At 41.3% G+C, this 24142-nt stretch overlaps 1 protein-coding gene across 4 annotated transcripts in view; it reads left to right on the top strand.

The window, feature by feature from the left end:
- LOC148678055 (protein FAM53A-like) overlaps positions 1–24142 on the top strand; it is a 45025-nt gene that overhangs the window by 138 nt on the left and 20745 nt on the right. For 2 of the 4 annotated variants that reach the window (XM_088631030.1, XM_088631022.1), the window contains exons 2-4: positions 7360–7641; positions 17003–17057; positions 17879–18816. In XM_088631030.1, coding sequence (XP_088487156.1) covers positions 7525–7641; positions 17003–17057; positions 17879–18816 — 1110 coding nt within the window. In that variant the 5' untranslated portion in view covers positions 7360–7524. Of the gene's footprint in view, positions 1–774; positions 899–7359; positions 7642–17002; positions 17058–17878; positions 18817–24142 lie in introns of those variants that run through there. The other 2 variants (XM_088631010.1, XM_088631016.1) reach the window with 2 other exon arrangements.

Genomic DNA, 24142 nt, shown 5'->3' with positions numbered 1-24142 from the left:
GTGAACGCTCTAATTAGTTAGAATATACGTAGTTCCATCCTGACAAAACCATAGTTTTAATATTTGTTTAAATCTTCGATCTTATTTTTTTGTGTTTTTACATGATAGAAGAATTTTACAGACTATACATGTTACACCCTGTAGTTTTGAAAAGCCTCTTTGTAAATCTCTTTGTAAAACAAGAGCAAGGTTGTTTATATCTAACTATATACTTATATTTTCAGAGATCTGATTTTCCTTATGAATCTATGTATATTATTAATTTACTAAGATTAATTTTTAAATCTGTGCTGAAATATTCAAATATCCAGGGTTTGTATTTTTGTTTCCGTACGTTGATTGGTTTTTGTTTGGGTCGGTAAGTCTTCTAAAGCACGATTGTTTTGCACGCTGCTTAAATGGGTTAAGATGAGCGGTTGTTATGGATTTGAGAAGGTAGAAGAAGGTAGAAGTGAATGCACCGAGGCCTGTGCCTGTAAGGATGCAGTCAACGGTACGGCGATTTCCGAACGTAAGCGGTGTTTGCCCAGAATGAAATCTAGACTACGGCAGTTGCGTGTTTGCCTTTTGTGAATTGGTGTTAACGTTAGCGAGTCGGGGGGAAGATGGGAATTTGAGTTTGAGTGTTTCCTTTGGCCGTGGAGTGTCGCCGCAGTGCTGCTACAAAACAACTACAGTTCCCATCACACGTGGCCTTGGGAGAAATCTTGACTGCAGATCGGGTAGACTGCGATCGTAGCCATTCATAGACCAAGCTTCCAGATTACAATCGTGCCTTCAGCCAATCAGGTCACGGGGAGGGTTTTTCCTGGGGCTGATCTTGTATTTTCCTCAGTGCATTCATTTGTGTTTTCATTTTCAGAAGGACCTGCAGGCAACAGTCAAAGCGTATACGCAGGTATAAAGGGAAAATCTTGACTTCGTCTTGCTTTTAAAGGAAAGCGTCGCGGCAGATAACGATCCACACGGTCGATCCATAAAAGGGAAATATTAGCATTTTGTCAACTTGCTGCATCAATTCACTTTCAGCGTGAGGGGGGATTGGTAGCCTTGTTTGTGCTTTTCTGTGAGGATACATGGTTGGCGTTTTTTATGGGAGGGTAGTCTGAAAGCTTTTATGTGTTTTTGAAAATAAAACGCGGGCAGGTGCTTATTAAAGAAGATAATAACCTCTATTTGGGAGATGCAAAATTGGGGTCTGCGAACTTTCAAATTGTGACCGAGGAGGAACGAATCGAAATCCACATGAATATATAGACAGCTTATTAGACTTGGGATATGTTCAGTGTTCCAATCTTAACGAGAAGGATAAATCGGGGGGAAAATAATGCTACAAATATGGCTGTCATAAAAGATTAGGTATGGGGTTGAGAGAAGGGGTTTGGTGGGGGTGGTGATATAATGGTATGTGCCGCCGACATTTGCTTTCCTTTAGCGGTTTGTAAACAGCAGATAGGGAATTGTGTTGGGAATGTGGGGTTGTGAGGAAGTGACTGTGATACATAGTTGGCTCGGCTTTTGTCCTAGGTAATGAAAGCAGAAAATGGAGCAGATTAAATGTGCTCTTTCCTATAGCCATGCTGAGCTTTAGGCCTTGGGACGAGTTAGGGCACCTGGTCAGATCCATTTTCTAGTTGACCATGCTTGTGTTAGTTAGCTCCTGTGTGCTGGTGTACACATGTCAGCGGTGTTGTGCGTTTTCTGGACAGGGGTACACATTGTGCTTGCAACGTGTTTTGTTATATCCTAATCAATTGTGTAGTCTTGTCAAACATTACATGACCTTGTGTTACGTTTTGTCTTGGTCTCTTTTAAAGGCTGTAAACAAAAATGTAACAAACAGGTTTGACTTAAGCGTTCTGTAACAAATGTTGAACGGTTAAAATACTGTTCGTAGAAACAATTTATGGGTCCTGTTATTTTTTTCCCCAGTGTTCCCAAAATGTCTAAAAGTTACTTGAATAGCACAGGCTTATTTGGTAGTGGCATTGAAAAGAGTGCCTGCCTTGCTTTTTCTTTAAAAAATCATTTGTTTGTAATGAAATTTCATAAAATAGAGATTGGGTTTTGTTCCTCTGAAGATTTAATCTCCAAACCCCAGCCTAGCCCTGCAGCCTCTTACTGGTGTTGTGAGTTGCAGTGTTAGTAGTATTCAAGCTAGTTTTTTTCTTCCATTTCTAGGATACTGGTAGACTGTTTAGGAAACAAGTGCTGGTGTGTTAAACAGCCGCCAGGCCTGATTCATGGAAAAGCTCTTGATGTGTGATCCTCGTTTTTTCCACGTTGCACTGGGGTTACTAAAACATCTTGGGCTGGAACGCTGTAGAAACCAGTTAAAAAAAAAAGCCAAGCTTAGTTTTGGGATGGTGTTTTTTTGTCGCCTCTGGATGTATAGATTTTATTGTAATTTGAGATCGTTTTAATTTTTTTAACGGGTCCCTTTTTACTTGAAAGTTAATGGTGGTTGAGCTTGCTGGCGTTTGTGCGTGTGTAATACCTCCTGCATTCGTCGAGCATCTTGGTGGGTGTTTTTGCAGAGTTGCGCACGGGGCCGGGCCTTGTTTTGCTGTGCTGTAGCAGGCCTGAAGACTGACCTACATAGCTGTGGCGAGCGTAGGCTGTCTCCTTACTGGCCGTTTCTGGCGGGTCACTTGTCTGCAATCCTGCAGCTAATTTGTAACGGCTAACTGGGTCCTGGTTCTAATTAATCCTGAAAGTCAGACCCTTAGAAAACGAAGTGAAGTTAGTGAGTTGGCTTCTGGTAATGGGAGGTGTTTGCAAGGCTGTCTTACAGCCCTGTGGAGTTCAGTGCCTTAGTAAAGCAGTATTCTGAAGGATGTTTTTTTTTTTAAAACAAGCTTTTTTACGGGGGCACTCATTGACTTGCATTTTTTTTTGTGTCGTGGGGTATTTTGTGAGATGCCGGGTCTCTCGGTCTAACAGTAGAAAAGGCCTGAATGGTGATAACAGCATTCCGGGGCTGGCTGCAGAAGGACAGCTCCAGAGGAATTCCCCCCCGTCTCTGGCAGCCATTGTTTTTCAGAATGCATTCCTTTGTGTTATGAGAGATGATGGCAGCATTTTGGCACCTCCTATAACTTGATGGATTGTTCCCTCTAGAACCGCATGCACTTGAAACTTTTCCTGCCCTAATTATGTGTTCCTGCCATAAATTTAATACTTTTGACATAGGATAGACTATACTGACCCTGCAGAGTTTTTATTGCAGATTGCGAGTCCTTCAGAAAAGTGCCTCTGATGAAGTTCATAATAAAATCCATGAGACTTTGCTTTTTTTGTTCCCATGGTCCTGTGGCCTTGCTTGAAAATAGTGTCTGACTCGGTTAATTAAAATACACAGACATGTGGTAGGAAAGGCTTTTTGCAAATGGAGTTTTCACTCTGTAAAATAAAAGGCAAATCGATTCTAGGAGGAAGAGGCAGACTGATAAATTTTTAACTTTTGAAGGTAACTCTTGAAAACTGTTGAATTTTAAATAAGCTTTCTTCTGTGCAGATGTTCTAATGTGCTTGGTTATACTGTATTTTTTTTTTAGCTGTTATGTTCTAATTATATGACATGCTTAAAGTAGGCAAATGCAGTTTTTGCTCTTGCTAAATTTGTGGTTTTACTTGTTCATGTGGAGAGTTTTGTTTCTCCATTCTCTTCTGAAAGACAGGCTCAAGGCAGTATAACGTAGGCTACCTTTATCAGTATGACATTTTCATTTCAATGAAACCACCTTTCACAACCACCCGGTCTTTGGAAATAATAATTTGATGAAAAGTCCTCAAAATTGTTTAAAAATCTATGGTACTATTAAATTGCACCCAAGTTTCGCTGGTGTTCAAATGAAATGTTGTAGAAAATTACCTTGGAAGACTGCAAAATAAAGCTGAAATCGTGTTTCCTTTGAAGTCTTGACCAAAATGTTGAAGCTTAAGGAACATAAAGAATTGAAACATTTTCCTGAGTCAATTTTTATATTCCTACAACCAAATATACTGCAACCTGCTTGTCATTTTAGCTATTTTATCTGAACTTTTTTCTGGAACAGCAGATTCCAGACTTACAGGCAGATTGTCTTCCACATGAGAAAATGTCCATTGCTCTCCACTGCAGTGAACAGGGATTATTTTTCTTTGCCTCTTTTAAATTGAGACAATGAAAGGGAACTCATGTTTGCTTTGTAGTTGCTTCTCTGGATTAGGACAACACAGCTTTGATTCTTATTCAGTCATGCTGTTGGGTAATTTTAGTTTTTCTAAACATTTACCCTGAACTGAACTACTGCATTACTCTCTTGGGTTTTCACTGCTGCTCTGGAAAGCTGAATTAACTGTTTCACTCCACCTCTCCAACTCGCATGTAAAAGAAACGAGGAATAATTGTTCTGAACTTGGCTCCCCCACGTTGTCATGCCACCTGATCATCCTTGTCAAAGGAAACAGGATGTGCTGTGTCTTTGGTAGGTATGTCATACTTCACTGGACATGCCGTCAGCAGAGTCCACTGTGATCTAATATGTAGCTATAATCTGTGCCCCCTTTCAGAATAGAATGGTACACTATTCTGTGGTCCCAGCAGCATTTTCATGAGTTATCCTAAAACAGCCATCATGGGATCCTTTTAGTGAAGATGTCCATGACGTTATGGGTCAGTCCATACTCCTGATGCGATATCCCATGGGTCCATTTTAAATTAATGTGTACATGTGGCCTGAGCGAGCGTCGTCTAAGGCCGATTGGGTCACTGTGATATGCTAACGCCGCACTCGTTGCATCTTGCGGAGAAAAGTCGAAAGCCGTCCGTTATCGTTTCCCATTGCGGACATGGCTGCTGCCGTTGGGATCTTGTGGTTTGATTGCGTTCCACTGTGTGCACACTTTTCACTGGTGAAAGACGTGCATCTGAGCTTTGTGGTATATGCTTGGAAGATTCCAGCACCAGCATGGTTCTGAACACGAGATCCTGGTTCCCGTTTCCATTTGTGTGCTCAGCTCTGTTGCTATTTAGAGCTGTGGTTGTAAAACCAAATGTAAGTACAAACATTTGAACAGAGCTGATTGGCTCCTAATCAAGCCAGTCTTGTCTTCTGAGTCCATGTTGTTGGATGTTTCTTGCTTGGCTTGGCCTGTGGAAAGGATGCAAATAGATAAAACTTTCACTTTTTTTGTGCTGGAAATGTGTTCCCAGTTGGCAATTTGAATCATTTCTTTTTCTGACAGACCAGGTTTTGCGTTACAATTGAAAAGCGCCAAGTTGGTCAAATTTACATGTTAATGAAGGGGAGCGGATTTGACGACTTTGAATATTTTTGATAGCATCTCTAGGAGTTGGGAAAAAAAGAAGCAGGAAATGAAAATCTTTATCATAACATATTAACCTTTGTTATATGAGAAGCGGGCTGCCTCTTTTGCTTATTTTTGGTAGTTCTCTTTATTGTTTTATGGTGTGTAGTTTTCTTAGTTCCGTGAAACTTGATGGATTGAAATGTCAGAACAGCAACATAGGATTGAGATAAACGCATGCAGATGTGAGCTTAATTTGCTGAAATGTAGATCGTTATAGTTCCATTTTTTGTTACCTAAAACTTTTCTGCTTGTCACAAATGATATGACAATCTTTGCGGATGTGAAGCTTTCATGTAAGAATGATTAAAAGGCTTTTGTTTGGAATTTAAGGGATTTTCCTTCATGGATAAGCCTTTGTCCTTTTTGGTGCTTGATTTTGTTAAATGTTAAGTACCCAGTCGTATTATTCAGCATGTGCTCTGTCGTTTGATTAGAAGGCTTTTACTGAGCCATTTACTTGGTTATGTCTGTGCTGTAATGTGCTTCCAGTGGTCATATGCCTACACAAACAGCTGCTGAAATAAGTTGTGCTTGAGCATAGCTGGAGTTCAGATCTTTGGTTTTGCTGTATGATGCCATGCATGCATCATACAGCAAAACCAGGAATCACAGCTTTTCTTCCAGTTATGTTAAAAGTTATTCGTGTCTGCTGTGGGCTTAGGAGCGTTTGCTCAGCTAGCCTTCATAAAATCCATGGTGGGGTTTCTCTGCTTGATAGGTTAGAGCAGGAAATGTGGTTAACAGAAGGCATTAGGAAGGTGTGTGCATTTCACTTAATCTTCCAGCAGTCAGGCACTTCTTGTGAGTTCGCGCTGCAGCATGGTGGCTTTCTGACCTCTTATGCACCAGCTAATATGACGTATCCTGCCCATATGCATTCATGTGGTTGGCAGCTATGTTGGCAGAGTGCAGCAGACCCAGCTGGGTGCCAGGGGTGTTGGTAACACCCTAACCAAGCACTCATTTACAAGGAGCTCATTTTTCCCTTTTGGATATTTTAAGGCTGAAGTGTTTTGTCACAGACAACCTGCTTAGTCTGGCATTGTATACTTTGCAGCTTGCTACTGACATTTTATGCAGTTTCTTTGTACAACTAATGCAGAAACGTAGAATTGAACTTCCTGGGTAGATGGGCATTAACTCCAGATATGGCGTTTTTGCATGTCTAGAGTAGACCAGTTACGTACAGCGCGTTGCCCGTTTCAAGTTCAAAAGTGACGATTGGCTGTATAGAGTTCACAGTGAAATGTTTTCTTTATAGAGAGGGTTTTTTTCACTGAAGTGCATTTTAATGGTCTTAATTGATTTTCAACGTTGCCGTGAGTCACTGGTTGCCTAAAACGCGCACAGCTGGAAAGGCCTGATCATCAAAGGTTTATGTTTTATAGCTCACTTTTAACCTTATGTTGATCAAAATAAAGCACCTTGTTTTACCTATCTAGGTTGCAAGTTAAATGCACTGCAGGAAATTATATGCAGTCGAATACATTAGTTTGAGGTTTTGAAAAGTGTATGCTATTACTGGAACTGGATCAGTCTTTCAGATACTCCATAAGAAGCTGCTGCCACCAGGCAGCAACTTGAAAGGTCTTGATAGTTGAGGATCTGTTCTTCTTCTGAATTTCTCAGAAGAATGATCCTATTGTCCTTTGACCCATTTTACCATAGTGAAGACGTGTCTGCAAAGTTAAACCTCAGAGTTCTGGTAGCTTACCAAATGATCATTGGTCAGCATAGTTTAGGGTTAGCTAAACAAAAGTTTCAATTTGCAGAGTTGTTCTAGATAGGATTTGTAAACTAAGTCGAAACCTTTGAATTGACCAGTTTTCTTAACTATAACGCATGCTTGCATTGTCCTGTAGTTTCAGGTTAAGTTTGGTCTGGCCGTTTCCAGTAAGGGTGTGGACCTGTTATTTCATTTGATGGAACAGAAAAGTGAAGTTAGTGTGGTTTAGCTGCACAAGCACACGTGCACAAGCAATTAATTTTCATTTTCTTTTCCAGGATTATAGAGATGCACAGTTAAAGACGTTCCGGGCAGAGAGGCATTGCTGACCTGCAGTTCCAGCGTGTCTAATGGGAATATTAAGAAAGTGAGCTTGCAGCACGGCAGCAGGATTTCAGCAATGGTCGGTACAGTGTAGTGATCCACCTTACGAGGCAGCTCCAATGCTTGTTGGTGTGAGCGGCGACAAAGGGACGACTACAATGGTAACACTAATAACTGAGAAGCTGCAGAACCAGAGCTTGAACGATCTTCCATGTAAGGCATACAGCATTAATCTGGTAAGTAACCCAAAACCTGTTCCTGTCACTTTTCATACCACTTCTGCGTGTATAAAATGAATGACTTTCAAACATTTCGAAAGGTAGCCTTCCATGTAAGACCTCAGTAATTGCTCAAGCCAGGCTGCATCCCTTAAACAAGTCCTGCTCTATTTAAACTTGCCATCTGGAATCACTTAATACTTCAGCAATGTAAGTGTTCTGTAACCTAGATACTGTGCAGTCTAGGCGCTGTGTACAATAGGTTAAGGTTTCTTTTTTTCTTTAGTTGTGAAGGTAGACTGTGCAGCGGGCTGCTTTTTTGAAAATTAAAGCATTGAACCTTTTTAATAGGTTTCATGAAGAGCACTTTAAGCTGTTTTGAAATCCACTTAGCATGCACAGTGTGGCCTGCTCGGAATATGGCAAACTAAACCGCAGCGGTGGTTCAACACCTCAAATCCCAGTTTTACAGGGATGTCTTGAGGGTATTGGGCGGCAGCTGGGCTCGGGTTAGGCGGTAAAAGGATTTCTCACATCTCGGTCTGTTGTGTTAAAAAGTGAACAAAAGGCGCACATCCGGATAGAAAAAAAGTGAGCCTTGTACATCTGTGATGCAACTCCATAGAGGGGCAAAGGAGATGCAGTGCATAGTTTTTTTACAGTTTAAGTCCCTGGGCCTGCCCTATCTGGACAACACTCATTTGTCATGAGGGAAGCTTCCATTTCAGCAGTGCCTACGTTTTCTCACTATTGAGGATTAATGAAAATTCTCCTTTACAGCAGTGCGCCCAGTTCCTAGGGGTCTGTTACTTAACTATATCCCAGGTGGGAATTTTGCTTTGCAGGCAGGTAAGAGCTCCAACACATTACACGATCCAGTTAACAAAACGTGAACCCTTTAACAAATGAGACATAATGTAGGGTGAGAGCAAAAAAATGTGTAAATAAGGTAAAATATACAGTCAGCGGTCCACACTGAGCAGGTAAATAGCTGTGGGAATAAAAGATGACTTAGTTCTATTGCTCTGGAATCTAGGCATTCTGATTCAAGTTCCAGATGGAAGGAGGTCAAATTAACTGTGCTAGGGGTGGTCACGACAGTCAATGGTTATATTGATCTAGTGCACTATTTGCTTGATGTGGATGTCTGAAAGCTGTAGTTGTTGTGCAACACTTTTGCTGGCTACCTTTGCAATCCTGCTCAGTCTTTTACAAGGAAATATATCTTCCATCCAACACACTGAGCTGCCGGTACTATTTAGGAATACAAGGTAAATGGATAAACACGGCAAGGCTTCAGCTTCCTGCATGTCCACAGTAAGGGAATGTCCATGCCGTGTGTTTATTGATATTAAGTGCCGGGTCGCTCATAGGGCTTTGAAGTCACATAAATGTTCTTGTCACAATTTTGTAACTTCAGTTATCGTTTGGTTTTTTTATCTTCAAAGTCGTGGGCATGGGAGGATGTGTGAAAACATACCACCCTCAGTAAAACAAACAACAAACGGCACTCATGTTCCCTTACTGCACACACGCATGAAGCTCCCTGGCAGTTTTTGTCCATTTGCTTAGTGTTCCTATATAGTAACAGTAGTTCAGTATTTGTGATGAGGATAATTTCTCTTTATTGTTAACGGTCATATTTTCCAGTATTGGACAGGTGTACTGCAGCAGGTAACATAGCTGGTAACAGATTTGACCAAGTTGGTAGTTATGAGCTTTTTTTAGTGCGTACAAAAACAAACGTGTTGTGCTACATAAAATCGTTTGCAGCATCTGGCTGTGAATGATTTTTGGAGGCAGCTGAATTCGAATTACTTTTATGTTAATTGAATTCTGGAAATTTGGCTGGGTATTTTTTCAGAAAGAATCTTTAATGTAAAGCTTGTGTAGTGTGTGCTATGGTATTGGATTTTTGTTCCCCAGTCTTTAAGGATAGTTTAGTCTTAGGCTGACTGGAAAGTGAAGCAACTAGGCCCAATTAAAGCTGGAGAGTCCGTGAATAATCAGTGAGGGTGTTTCTGATTTTTTATTTATAGTGATGAAGCAATGTATTAAAACTTAAGTTGCAGTTCTTGTTTAAGTGCAAGTGAAGACACTTTTGTGAATGTGGTTGAATATTCAGGCCTGCCTTGCTGCCTCATTCTTTATGGAGGCCGCTGCCTTCAGGGTAATCTGAAACTACAGAAGAACCAGAGTCACAGATGTAAGTCAGACATGGTGGAACACAAAGGCGTTTAAGAACACAGGAAAGGTTACAAAGGAGAAGAGGCCATTTTGCCCGTCTAGCCATGTGGGAGTTAGGAGCTAATAATCCAGCTGTTTCTCGAAAGACTCCAGAGTACAGGCTTCAGCAGCATAGATGGGTAGCTTGTCCCAGACTCCCACATCTGCATTTTTATGTTAGAATTAATATTGTGAGGAATTGCCCACCACCCACCCTCGCAGTCCATGAGTGATGAGAGGAGAATATTTTGGTACATTAAAGGCCAGTAAAAGTTGTCTGAAGTGTGACAGTTAATATGCAGCCGAGTGATGAGTAAATGGAAAGTGCAGTGTGTGTGGCGTAAGTTTGGTTTGCGTACAGTAGAGGACTTAGGAGCCTTGTGCAGTCCTGGGAGGGGCTGCTTAATCACTTGGTGGTATTTGTCCTGTTTGCGTAGATAACGGCTTTAATGTTTATTTCCCTCAGCCAGATGAGGTGGCTACGTGCTTACCACCCTCCAGCATCGCACGTAAGGGGGCCCACGAATGAGATCCTCCTTCAGACAGCAGCTCAACCTCGGGCTTATTTTTAGCATCTGCAGGGAGTTTCGCTTTATACCCAGGAAGGTGGGGAGTATTTGCGGTGAAGTCCTTTGTTTAATATAGCACAGGGACTTTATAGAGGCAGCAAGTTACCTAATGTGGCATTACCCTGCTTTTTCAAACTAGAGTCCACTTGCCCATTTTCAATATTCCTCTCAAGTTCTTATAAAAGAGCAAACTGGATTTAGATCTGAACTCACTTTAACAGTATGTTTTAAAATGGTTTTGCACAGATCTTACTGGTGGTGGAAATCGCTTCAGTTTAGCTGTAGAATAAAGGATGTTCTCTCTGAAATGAGGGAAGAGCACATAAGCCATGTGTTTAGAGGCAAGATTTGTTATAAAACCCAAGTCCTTTTTTGGATATAGAGAGCCGGATTCTTTTCATTCTTTTTTAGTGCAACTTCTAAAATTAGTAGAACTTCCGCGTCTTTGCTATAATTTGAAATGTAGCCTGTTTCTGAACAAAGCTTTTAATAACCCCTTTACTGAGACAGCCGTTTATTTGCATTAGTGATTGTCAGTTGATCATGAAGGGCATAAGAAACATCAACATCACTAACGCTTTGCTGTGTCATTGCACTACATAGAAGTAATTCTTATACAGAGGTGTGTAGGTGAGAAATATGCCATGCATCTATCACAGGGGGACAATATCTGGGGAAAGAGGAATTGTGTGCCAGACTTTCATGTAACTTCTCAAGGGAGCCCAGTTATCCTCTGGATTCCTGACTGTTTTTTTTTTTTTTTGCTGCTATGCTCCTTTTATAAGATTTCAAATGTCTGCAGTCTGATGCTTGAGCGAACATTCTGCTGAGTTTGGAAAGAATGCAGGGCACTAGGGTTTGTTTGATAAGTCATCAGAAAAATTAGATTATCCCCCCAACTCCCATCTGACCTTTTTGTGACCCAGTGCACCCTTCCTTTGCCAGCATCTGAATTAAAACAGAGCCTACCCTTGATATGCAGAGATCATATCGGTAACAGAAATGCAAAGAGGTTCCCATTATTCCCCAAAGCATGCGATACAGGCAAAGCCCTTCATTTAGTACGACTACGTGCGAAGAGTTCGGTTGATGTTTTGTATATTTCGATCGAAGTTCCTTCTCTGCTGTTCTCTCCTACCATTTTCAGACAGTTTGACTTGTGAAGCAATTTACCGTACTTTTTGGACATCAAGAAATGTCAGACTGTTCATTCGTGTCCTTTTTGCTTCGAGTTTTATTTATTAACATCTCCCCCACCCCACCCCCCAGGGCAATAAAAGTGGGCAAACCTGCTACCCTTCTTTAGGAAAAGAGGACCAGAGGACCCCGAATGGGCTGCGGGGAGTGGGGGAGGAAGGGGTATGGAATGTTTTTGTCGGGGGGGCTGTGGAATGCTGTAGCAGGGTGCTCCAGCTGTGGCCTTAAGAGTTTTGACAAGTTTCCACGACATTAACTGTGAAATGAAAGGTGCTTCCAATAACATTGCACAGACAAGGGGTACAATGAATCGCAAACATGGGTTAAAGGGGTAGAAAAGCCAAAGAATTGAAATAAATATTGCAATCGAGGATAAAATCAGTTCTTTTGGTACTACTGCAGGAAAAACATAAACCTCTAGACAGTGAAAGGGAAATAGCTGATATGTTTTTCACTTAGGAAGACATGTTGGTCTCAGGCAGTGGAAAGGCAAAATTCTTTATCAAATATTATAGAATGGGCAGATGTTTCTTCAGGACACAGTGGAAATTAGATGTTGTACATTACAGATACACCTTTTCCAACGGTTGCCAAGGAGTCAATAGTGTGTACGGGCTGGGGAAGTTCTAATGTAGTACCTGTCCATAAGAAGACATATTAAACTGAGCCAACTGTACACCAGCAAATATGGACCAATATAGACCCAATTTTTACAAATTCTTGGTTCTATGATTTAATTTTATGATTTAATCTAATTGGGGAAAAAAAACAAGCAGTAAGGATTTCATCTCCGTGCCAGTGCTGGAACATGAATCGGCCTGAGCTCAAAACAAGCTGGAGTCAAAACATTGTAAATTGCACAAGAATGCCAAGACTGATTTCAGAGTTACTTGGTGAAGTAGAGGAATAAAGGGTTGTTTACGAGATTTTCTGCTTGCAGCTGGTAACCACATCAGGTATATACTGTAGGAAAGATCCCCCACCTCAGTGAAGGACATTTTAAATGGTGAAATAACCCTACAATTAGGAGCTTTTGTTAGTCTCAAGTGTAGTTGAGGGGAAATTGTGGTACCTTAACTTGATGATAGAATTTAATAAGAGTTTATTTTTTTCAGCAGTTCTTGCCATGATACAAGAGTATAATTGGTTTAATTGTGATAAGTATTGCTAATTAACTGCATTGGTGTGTAATTGTTGGCTTTACTGTACCTGAGGACTTGGTATATGCAAGACTTTTGTCCTTCAATAATAATAATAATAATTGCTTACACTTATATATCGCTTTTCTGGACACTCCACTCAAAGCGCTTTACAGGTAATGGGGACTCCCCTCCACCACCACCAATGTGCAGCGCCAGAACGCTCACCACACATCAGCTATCAGTGGGGAGGAGACCAGAGTAATGTAGCCAATTCATAGATGGGGATTATTAGGAGGTCATGATTGGTAAGGGCCAATGGGAAATTTGGCCAGGACACCGGTGTTACACCCCTACTCTTTTCGAGAAATGCCCTGGGATTTTTAATGACCACAGAGAGTCAGGACCTCGGTTTTACGTCTCATCAATCAATGAATGTGGTTGCTAAATGATGCCTTTTGTTAACTTGTGGAAGTTTCACCTGAATACAGTACTGTAGAACAAGATATTCTTAAAACGTGTATAAAACACGAAATAAAAGTACTACTCTGTTTCATAACTGGACTGCTATGCTAGAAGTTTTTTTCTTGTTAGAAGTCATTGAACTTGACTCCCTTCTAACAGATTTATTTTGTGACACTTATTAGTGTTGTATTTGGACTGCTGTTACCATTTACACCTTTGAAACTCACTAATCTTCTTACATACAAGAGTAAGGTTTGTAAAAAGTGCAGTGCAGCATCAGCAAGTCCATTAATTGGCAGGAACCAATGTTAAGTGTTTTTCACCGATATCCAAAGACATTTCCCCGTTCTCTGCTCTCTGCTTGCCTTTGGAATGGCTGCTGTCATTTACAAGACAGAAGCAAGCAATTTCCAGAGCATGAGGTTACTTTGGATCTGTCAGTGTTATTCGTGTGATAATTGTGCAGCAGTTTGTTTTCATATCTAGTGCTGAAAACAATGTAAATTTTAAAATTGAGCTCTGTGTCAGAGTACCACAGTCAGGTGAATGAGGAGGGGAATGTAAAACAACGTGGAGTTTTCTGCATCAGTGAAAATGTAAGTGTAAATTACATACAATGTCACTTGTATGCGACATTGATCATGAAAGTCTCCTATACATCTCTTCCAGCCATGGTGGATGTATCATTTAAGAGCTCTCTCAGATGAGGACAGGCTGCTGAAAGGGAGATACAGGAAATGTGAAAAGGACATGATAAGAGAAAGGTTATTGCACCAAACCGTTCCAATGCTCAACTCCGGCTAGATTTTATAAAACACATTGCTGTGGAAACGTCAACCCCAAACCCTAGTAGGGATCAACAGAGCAAGTCATACCCATTCCCTGTGTCTTATTCGAGCTCCAGTTAGGTCAGTGAAGTGCCTATGCAGTCCTGCAAGGATTGAACACAGGACATAGGTAAATGTTTTCACTGCTGTCACGGATAATGTTTCATTTACATTTAAATCCTGATTAAATTATATGAATCTGCTCAGGTGGCCTACGTGCTACATCTTATCAAGGCTGCTCATTTTACAAAGCTGTGGCTAAACAGTACGTTTCAGTATTTCATGGCGCTGAGCTGTAAGGCCTGGGTTTGTGTTTTGCGTGGGCACAGAAAGCCAGAACTGTGTGGATTCCGATGCCTTGCTTAGAGGAGCAGGTGTAATGAGAGAAAGCAGAGGTGGCAGAGAGGAGGTCAGTGTCAGCATCACTGTTCGCCTCCCCCCTCAGCAGCAGGACACCACAGGTGATGACTTTTACTAAGCAACGCATGTGGTTTCATGTACCTGCAGCCTCACAGAGGCAATCCGGTTGAGGATATTTATTCACGTCTAGTGGTGTCTCAAGGTAACTGTATATCCATTTTCTCAAAACCTAATGTACACTAATGTATTCTTTCATAATTATGATTGATACAGAAGAACCCCCAAACTCTGCAGGAGATTGGTATATTGTTGCTCTTCACAGTAGTTAGTGCTTTTGTGTTGAATGTGGTGCGCAAAAGAATTTATTCTCTGCAATCATTTCCAAATGCACTTTGGTTGCTTTTTTTTAAACCTATTCTTTCAAGATGCGTAGTTTCTTTCGTGGAAACTGAAAATACTTCCTTGGTTAGACCTCAGATTGACTGAATAAAGCTTGAGAAGTGTCGTACAGATGGGACTTCTGTTTTGAAATGCAAAAGGGGAACAGTTTTTAGTATGGTTGGTCAGTGCTGGTTTCTACCTGTGTGTGCTTGGCTGGAAAGCTGTATAAATGAGTTCTGGTTACAGAAAAGGAGCTCCTTCAAATTAGTCATGTGGTCAATCAGTTTTAAGTTTTGTATTTTATGAGCCTCTTGTAAATTGTTCCTTTTTCAGCTCTTGAGTAGATGTTTTTAATTCTGCTCGATTGTGCATTTTATCTACTGAGACCAACTTAGTATTGAGCAATTAAAAGGTGGAAGTCCTGAACAGCTAATCTGCTAAATTTAATGTCACTCATAAACTAGGGCATGCTTACATTTTCGGTGTAAGTAAATTGTGTCCTGCCGCCGTATTTTCTAAAAAGTTTCTGCTGAGGGGTGCATTCTCCTTTAACTTTGCCATGCAGTGAACCTTTAAATTAAGTAGTGCAAGTAAACCTTCATTTAATGGCATCCCCTTCAGCTGTTGTGAAACTCTGAAATCCCGTTGCTTTGTCTCCATGTTGCCCTTTTCCTGTGAACCAGAACAAATCTTTTGGGTTGTCTGTGGTTCTGTTCCTCGTGTTAAGTCCCACACACGTGATACTGGGATTCCGGCTCTGCACCCTGTCAGCTGCCTTCTGTGGCGAACTACAGAGTTCAAGGTTTTGTATCCAGCATCTGCTGGCTGCATTGCTAACCTAAATACTCATTTGATTAAGGATGTTTACACAGAACTGCACCCAGATATCCGTGGAGAGGAAACCTCTGAACAATACTATCTCTTGGCTTGCACGTTAAAAAATGTTTCCAAAATCATTGTTGACATGATCTCAGGTTTTTAGCAGATGATTGGGGGGGAAAACCTCTTCTTAGTTATTACATTTTAGATGTAATAAAAATAAATAAAATAATAATAGTAATAAATAAAAAAATAAATAGATGGTGTTTGATATCGTTTCTGATTGTATAGGAAACATGATTAATGTTGAAATGGGAGGCATAGGCATATAGGCCTAATTTTGTTACCCTGAATTAGAACAACTCCAATTCCATGTTGATTCTGCAGCTGTATTTTAGGACTCTAGCACTTCTAGGGGTATTAAAGTCTAATTTTTTAGAGGGTAAAGACACTTTGGCCCAAGTAACTCATTGGTTGCTAGTATTTCTTCTGAGGATCTCATTAAGCCTTTTCTTGAACATCAGCTTTAACAACCTGGAAAGGTAGCTTGTTCCATATTATTAATGCCTGCAGTACATCTGCACCTTAATGTGTCATAGGCTTCACATTTCTTGCAATTTTTTTAATTTAGCAGAAATATTTTTTTTTACATTCCAAATTGGAACTGGGGAGGTTTCTGAATTTTTACCTCAGGCTATGAATGCTAACATCTTTTAATTTTGGTATCCCTTGGCAAATGTCTTGCTTTAAACCAACTTTGAGAATTCACTTTGTAGCCTGGAGAATGTGTTTAATTTGAATGCTCTTATGTTACCCAGAAGTTTCAGTTTTTGCACTTAACAGTAGTCAGTGATTTGCAGAACAGCTGTCTTCAGTTTAAAGAGACTGAAGTTTTGAGTTTCACAACTTGTGAAAAAGCACATTTTTGGGGTCCTGATTTCATTTGGTTGGTTGTGTGTAATTTGAATAAGGGGTGCTATACTAGATTCTAAGAAAACATGTTATATGAGTTAGAAGTAGAAGTCTTTACAGTGATAAAATTGTGCCACCCACAAACTTGTGTGTTATATAGGAAAATCTGAAAGCATTTGGATATGTTCACACATCACACATTAAAGGTTTTATAAATCATTTATTTAGGATATTGCTGAGTTTGTGTAATATTTGTTGACCTTAAACACAGCTATGGAAGTTCTCTTAATTGCATACCTGTCATGAATGGGTTTCACACTCCTTGAGTTTTTGTTTTGCAACGTGGATATAGAAGCTTAATTTCGGACTCGGAATCCACACTTTACTGTGCACAGCTTGAAGATTGCACAGTGAGCTGGAGTGCAGTTCTCTTCCCAGTAAGCTTTCATGTCACGCTGAAACTTTTCTCCTTGGTTAATTTCAGCACTCCTCTGAAAAGCTGAACCAAAGTGGCAGCCTGTTTCCTTACGAAATCCATGGTAAGTTGGAGATGTGCACTGTCAAGCTGACTAGTAAGGGAAAGGGTGTGTTGTCTAGTGAGTGATGTCTTCCAGGCGATTTGGGAAGAATGTTCTTTTGGCCATCTGTTCTTGCATGTAAAGCATTAACTGATTATAATTTTGCCTTGATGTCATGCATTTTCTTTCATGCTTTTTCCATATTGGGGTTTGGAGTACACAATTTACAGGCTGTAAATATGGAACGATTTAGATTCAGGCTTATTTTATAACATTTGTGTACATTTTGAAAATGAATAGTGTTCCTTGGGTATTTGAATTTTATGCATTTTCTTAACCTTTGTTCTTTCAAGCAGTAGGTTTGGTCTTTTTTTTTCTTCCTCATCTGTTTTAACAATAAAGGTTTTTTAAAACTATTTTCTCAAATTAGGTGATTTTCTAAATGGAGTTTATGGGGCCCCTGTATCCTTACCCTGTTACTTTGAATTTTTGTAAAACAAAAGCACAGCCAATTCGCCCTATTTTTAGCTCATCCATTCCTTATTTTTTAGGATCTTGCCTAAAAGTACCTGTTAATGTGTAAGGTTGGGGTAATTAAGGTTGGAAAAAAGGTTTTACCAGGTTGCCTTTGAATGTTTTCGATAAGGATTTGCTTTCATTGTTCTGCCGGGCTGAAGAAGCACGTAAAAGTCCTTGACTAGATAAAGACCATGCTATGAAGCCAAGCATTTTAATCAGCTGGAATAAAATATTACCAATGACTAATTTCTTTGTCAGTTCTGAATATGGAACAGTCAGCAGTTGAAGCTAACGCCCGTTTTCTTTCTATCCTTCTTTGACAGAAGAGAGCCCATGGAGAGTGATAAGCAGGGCCTGCCCTATCCGAACAGAAGCGACCAAGAATGCACCTTTCTATTTCCCTTTGTGCCCCTTCAGCCGCGGTGCCCCCGACAGTGTTGGACTGCAGTGGCAGCGGGACGTCGCGGGCCTGCGAACCAGCGGCAGCTCCTCGGGGGGCAGCAGGCCCGGCAGCGGCTGTGGCATCAGCCCCTCCGTGCTGCCAGGCTGGATCAGCGAACTGAACCTGAACGAGAACTGTGGGCCGCCGTTGGCGCCGCCCACCAAGCGCCATTGTCGCTCCCTGTCCGAGCCGGATGAGCTGGCCCGCTGCAGATCGCCGTGGAAGCCCGGCAGCGGCTCCAAAGTTTGGACTCCCGTCTCCAAGAGGCGCTGCAACAGCGGGGGCAGCGCCACCCTGCAGCGCTGCAACAGCCACGGCGGCGCCACCCTGCCGCGCAGCCCCAGCGTCAGCCTGCCCCAGCCTTCCTTGTCCACTTCGTCGTCCTCCTCCTCCTCCGCTGGTGGCAGCAGCAAGCAGCACGTCCTGTCCCTGAACAACAGCGCCTTCAGCGTCGCCAGCAGCGGCAGCTTCAGCACCTCGCCTGTGCCCCGGCCCTCCTCCGCCAGCAGCGGCTTTGTGGACAGCAGCGAGGGCAGCACGGCCTCCTCGGGCGTCCCCTGGCACTCGGGCGGGCCTTATGACTACCACCCGCGGCGGCGCCTCTCGCTCTCGCAGGAGCACATCACCGACGCGGGGACCCTCCTGCCTTCGGCCAGCAGCACGCCCACCTCCACCCCGGAGCTGAGCCGCCGGCAGGGCCTCCTGCGCTGCCGCTCCCAGCCCTGCGTGCTGCACGAGCGGAAGAGCGGGCTGAAGCGCAGGCGCGAGGAGGACGTGCGATGGAGCCGGCCCTCGCTGGATTTCCTCAAGATGACTCGGGTAAGGGCGGGGGCGGGCGTTTGCCTGGCAACGGCACGAAGCGTAGTGGTGGGGGTTGAGCGGTTATCCAAGATGTCAACATACCCATAACATTTAAGCATACGTGCCCTCCCTTAAACCAAATGGTTTTCCGTTCGTTTTTTGACTACCAAGAGCAGTAAGGAATAATTTTTACCTCAAAAAAAAAAAAATTAGAAACATACCTTTCTAAAAACGACAGTTTCATGTCAGAAGTACCAAAACTAAAGTGCTTCGAAGCGGGCTTCTGCAAGAGATGCTCAATCTGTATTATATAATGCAAGGTTTTGTGGACAAACTAGAGCAAAAAAATAATAATCCTGTGAAAATAGAATACGGATTCTGTTCTGACATGTTCAGGTTTTAAAAAAAAAAACGTTTCTGTAAAAAAAAAATAGCAAATTACTTTGCTGTTATTTAAAAGCTGGAAGTCACAAAGACTCCCATGAAGACAAAAGACTTCATGTTTTAGAAATTGTCATACACAATGGTAGATTGCATGATTTACTAGCAGAAAGATCGTTTTCGTTTTGTGGTTTAACAAGTTTTTGGTTGTAAACTGTTTAAGTTGACATACTATATACAGTATCACTAGTAGGCTGGGGTTTGCATTAGAACAGTTTTAAATCCAGCTTAGTTTATAAAAGCTTATACTATTCGTCTGTGCAGATTCTGTCAATAGTGATTAGAATAAAATTTTGGTGGATCAGTGGTTTGACCTCATCCTTAAATCAGCGGAGATGCATTCATTGTCTGTTAACTTTTCGTAATAGATATTGCCTGTTAACTTTGTCTTAATCTTACCATATTTAAGTGAACTAATTTTACATTGGCTACTTCTTTTCAATATCCTTTTTGCCTGAATTAATTGTTCAGTAAAGACGTTATGAAAATTTTGCACCAAATTATTGAATTGCTTTGTTTAAAATGCAGGATGCTGATATTATGGGCTGTAATTGCCTAGGAAAACTTGTAGAGTTTATTAGTGGTATGTAAACATCCATTACACTTATTCTGTGGTTACAGAAGGCGTTTTGGCTGCATGTTTCACAAGAAAGTGTACTTGTCAGGAGGAATCAAAGAATGACTGTAGGAATGTAGCTTTGTTTCTGAAAGGTTTTACTGTGCTGTTTGCCTTCAAGAGCTTGACTTAGAGAGACTGTGGAGAAGGGGGAATCCCTTGATCTGGTCTTGTGTGCCTTTCTCCCCAAAGCTTGTAGAAAAACTCTTAACCATGAGTACATTCCTTCATAGACTGCTAAGGACTTATGCAGAGACTTTAAATCAAGGCTGCTATAATTGTAGCATTGCTTATGGACCTACCGTTTTCTGTCACTTTGTCACTGTTGGTACTTGGCATTAGCTGCAATCCACATGTTTATCAAGGAAGGTGATGTATGTATTGGAGGTGCTGTTCTGTAGTATTTGTTAATTTTGAATGTAAGGATTTTTGATTTTTTTGAGGGGTGAGTATTGTACTGCTGGTAGAACCATACTGAATTGTTTGTAGTTAGCATTATAGCCCCTAATTGCATGCCTGAAACCTTTTTCTAAAAGTGAGGTAAATGGTGTTAGTTACTTTTTAATAGCAGACAAACGCTGGTTTCATGAGTCAGTAAGTACCCGAGTGTGTCAACTAGTAGGACCACCTTTCAGAAATGAAGTTTTCAATTTCCTGTTGCGTTTTCAAATTTGTTTGTCTCCATAGATGGAAACAAGGCAGAGATGTTAACTGTGCTCATGGGAGTTTCTGCTAGACTGCCTTTACTCTGAAGCTTGCCTTAAGTCAGGGTCCTATTGATATTTGTCATGACAAGTAATTTCTTTTTAATGTTTTTAGAATGTTGCTTACTAGAGAGTTTGTGCACTTTAATATTTTACATCCAATTTATAAGACTCCAAGCAGGTTTTTTTCAGCCTATAACATGCAGCGCCTTCTTCATGTCAACCAGTAGCTGTTTTATTACATAATTATCGCTCCAGTTAAAATGGTTTGGAGCGTATATAAAAACGGCTAATTAAATTCATCCTGGTGCAAGTACATGCATTAACAAATTGCCTGTGCTTTCCTCTCGTTAAGACATGCTGTGCAGGGAAGGAAGAGGTGCACTAATTGCACTGTCCTTCATGCAGTGTCAGTGCAGTGAAAATACCAGGCCAAAAATAGCAGGAGCGCTGTTACTTGAAAGACTGAAGGGCTTTTTCTGCTAATAAAACTGCAGTGGCAACCATTTACTCTTCAGACCTGTGCCCGAGGATAAACTCCACAATGAGCTTGCTTTGAGGTCTCCACCTGCTTATCACATTTGTGGACTTATTCCATCAAGTAGGAAAGTACTGTAGGGTCCTTCAGCTGTGTCCGGAAAGGTGACATTCTAATGGTGTGAACATTGTAAATGAAGTACAATATCAACCGTAAACTGCTATTTTTCTTCCCCTTTTCATTTTTGGAGGGCACTTTCATTAGTTTTTCAGTGGCTTGGGTGCCTGCAGGTTATCAGCATGTGTCGACTTAAGTCTCTTCAATTGTGGATCCAAGTACCAATTATGCTGATGCTTGGAAATCCGAGTTTGGTATGCAAGTACGATTGAAAGTGTGCACATTCTCCTTTACTCTTTTAAAGATGCAGTGATTGTTAGGTATTTGAGCTAGTTCCCCATTAATCCCTTAATAAATGCTTCCTTGTGTAGAAAGTGTTTCTGGGAAAAGGGTATTAGAATTTAGGGTTTTAAAATGTTTCACTAAAGGCAATTTTGGAGGCGCGGGGAGGTTTATTGCAGTGCATGTTTTTGTGCCAAATCATTTTGATCACAGCAAAATTGACAGCGATAAACACAGCCTCCTGTGTCGAGCGGTGGTTTGTACTGTGGTGTGATATGCTGTCGCCAACGTGAGTGGAAGATTGCGAGCTCCGTCTGCGTACGGCGTGGTGGCCAGTGTTACTGCTTGAACTCTGTTTGCAGGTTTTTTTTTCTTGTGTGGTTTAAGTTCTGCACCGAGCCGTTCCGAGCTCCATTACTTGTCATCGTCAGATGGTAGCGTTTGCCCTCGGTTCTGTGCCATTCACACCCCCCCACCACAAGAAAGTCATCTTTTTTAACCTTTAATAAGCTGCAGGCAGATTAAATTTCGGCCCTGTTCTGCTGGGGCGGTGAGCGCCTGCTCTGGAGAAACCAACCACAATTCTGTAATCACAGCTTGAGTTGCACTAATTTTCGAGAACAGCTGGTCGACCCCTTTTGAAATCTATATTTCCCACTGGGCTTTTACCCATTATCTGCCACGCCGTGCTTGGTGTCCGATTCGCATTGCTAGCAATTCAGATTCCATCTTTCCTGGTTGTGTGCCTGCCTTTTTTTTAATCGGAGGACATGGAATCACCTTGTGTGGTTCAGCGGGTGGATCTCTTCCTTTGTCTTCTCGGTGGAAGGGGTTCAGAAATGATGCTTCGCATTTCCTTCAGCATTGGCTGTTAAGATGTTTCAGCTTTTGAAATAACTCATCACGGCTGTGACAGCGGGCCCTGTTGTGCCCATGGAAACATCCCAAAATATTTAACTGTAGAGTACCTGAGCATCTGATAGAAATGCTTAGAGAAAGTATTGGGCAATTTGAAAAAATCAGCAAAACCTCTTCATTTTAAATTGTTGGACTTTCTGTGAAGCAAGATTAGGTTGACTACGAAATAGTTGGCCCTGTAGTTGCACTGTATAAGCAGTTGCCATAAAATGTGGATAGCTTAATATAAGGGAGATAGTCAAAAGCTACATGTTTTAAATCCCTATTTTTGTAGGGAGTCACAGGGTACCACAGAAGAAGCCTTAATATAGGCTTCCTTTTTCACCTTTCACAAGTATTTTCAGTTTTTAGCTTTGGACCCCATCTGTCCCAAGGGGGAATCATAGAGGTCTGTTTTGGAAACCCCTGTCAATGTTTATCTAGAGTGGTATGCATGTACAGTGCACACCTAGTAGGTGGTCTGAGGGAACTACTTTTTTATGCACTTGTCCACACAGAGATGGTATGCATTATGGCATGAGCTATGAGGAATTTAGATATAAGCAAGATTTTGTATGGTGACCTGATTTCAGACAACTTCAGTGTCTATAAAAAGAAGCACACTGCATCTTATGCTAGGGTGAACTATCTGAAGTCTATGGAATGTAATTGAGCTGCCTCTTTTATTTGCAGTTCTACTGAATAATTTACAGCAAGAAAGGCTTTTAATAGTTTCTAGAAGTCTATCACTAGATTTTGGCAAAAGCAGAGCAGTCACTTCTGTGAGGCAGTTTGATTTAATTAATTATGGAGGAGGGTGAGCCTTTCAGCTGGTTATGCATTTACAGTCTGTGCTGACAGTTGCATGCAGATTGTACTGTAGTGAAGGTGTTTTGCCTGACAATTTACAAGCCCTTGACCACGAAATGTGTTTAGGCTTTTGCAAGCTTTTTCCCTTTGTGTTAGAATTATTGGGCAGTGAGGTTGGAGAAACTAGATCTGAAGTTTGCATGCAGCAATAGATAAGAGAACCATTGTCAGGCCTAGAAGTTAATTTTGTCTAACGCTATTGTCTTCAAGGCTTTTTGAAAAGGTCTGCGTTCAAATTGCGTTCAAGAATCAAATTGACAGTATGGAAAATACATTTTGGAATACAAAAAACTTTTCTGTATTAAGTTAGGAAACTGGCTCGAAAGGTTTCAAACAGCTTTTGAAGACCAGTTCAGAAGCTCGTTCGGTTTTGGGTAGCATTCCAAAACTTTTGAGTTTTCAGGGTAGGAAGCTTTAGTGCTTTGTAGATGAGGAGATTTTGAAGCATTTTGATATGACACTGGGATTCAATACAGGGAGGCTAGAGAAGAAGAATTAATGTGACTTAGGTTTGGTCATGTTGATCAATCTTGTAGTGCCAGCAAGCAGCCCATTAAAGGCATGATGTGTTTTTCCTTATCTGACTGAAACAATAGGTTGTCCACATATTGCTTACCTCCATAGGCAATATTACACAAGTACTTTTACCTTTGTAATATTTTTGCCAGAAGCCTTAAATGCTAAGATTGTTCACCAGGGTAGTTGACCTGAACTCCACACCACCAATGCCCGAGCTCCAGGTATTGTGCAGATTGTGGTGGTGACACACATTCATTACTACTGTCTTATATTGAGCTATATGCCTACTTTTATCTTAAGCAGTTAAAAGCATTTTAGATATTCATTTGAGAAACCACTGTTGGAGGCAAGGTTTCTCAAAGGGGGAGGATGTTTTGCAGGGGGAGCTTTGTCTCCTCCAAAGGTCAACGTAAGCCGGGG

Source organism: Lepisosteus platostomus, chromosome 1 (genome assembly GCF_059453375.1).
Source record: "Lepisosteus platostomus isolate fLepPlt1 chromosome 1, fLepPlt1.hap1, whole genome shotgun sequence".
NCBI classification, from domain to species: Eukaryota; Metazoa; Chordata; class Actinopteri; order Semionotiformes; family Lepisosteidae; genus Lepisosteus; species Lepisosteus platostomus.
The sequence above is the reverse complement of the archived record's forward strand: the minus strand, read 5'-3'. Positions and strand labels throughout refer to the sequence as shown.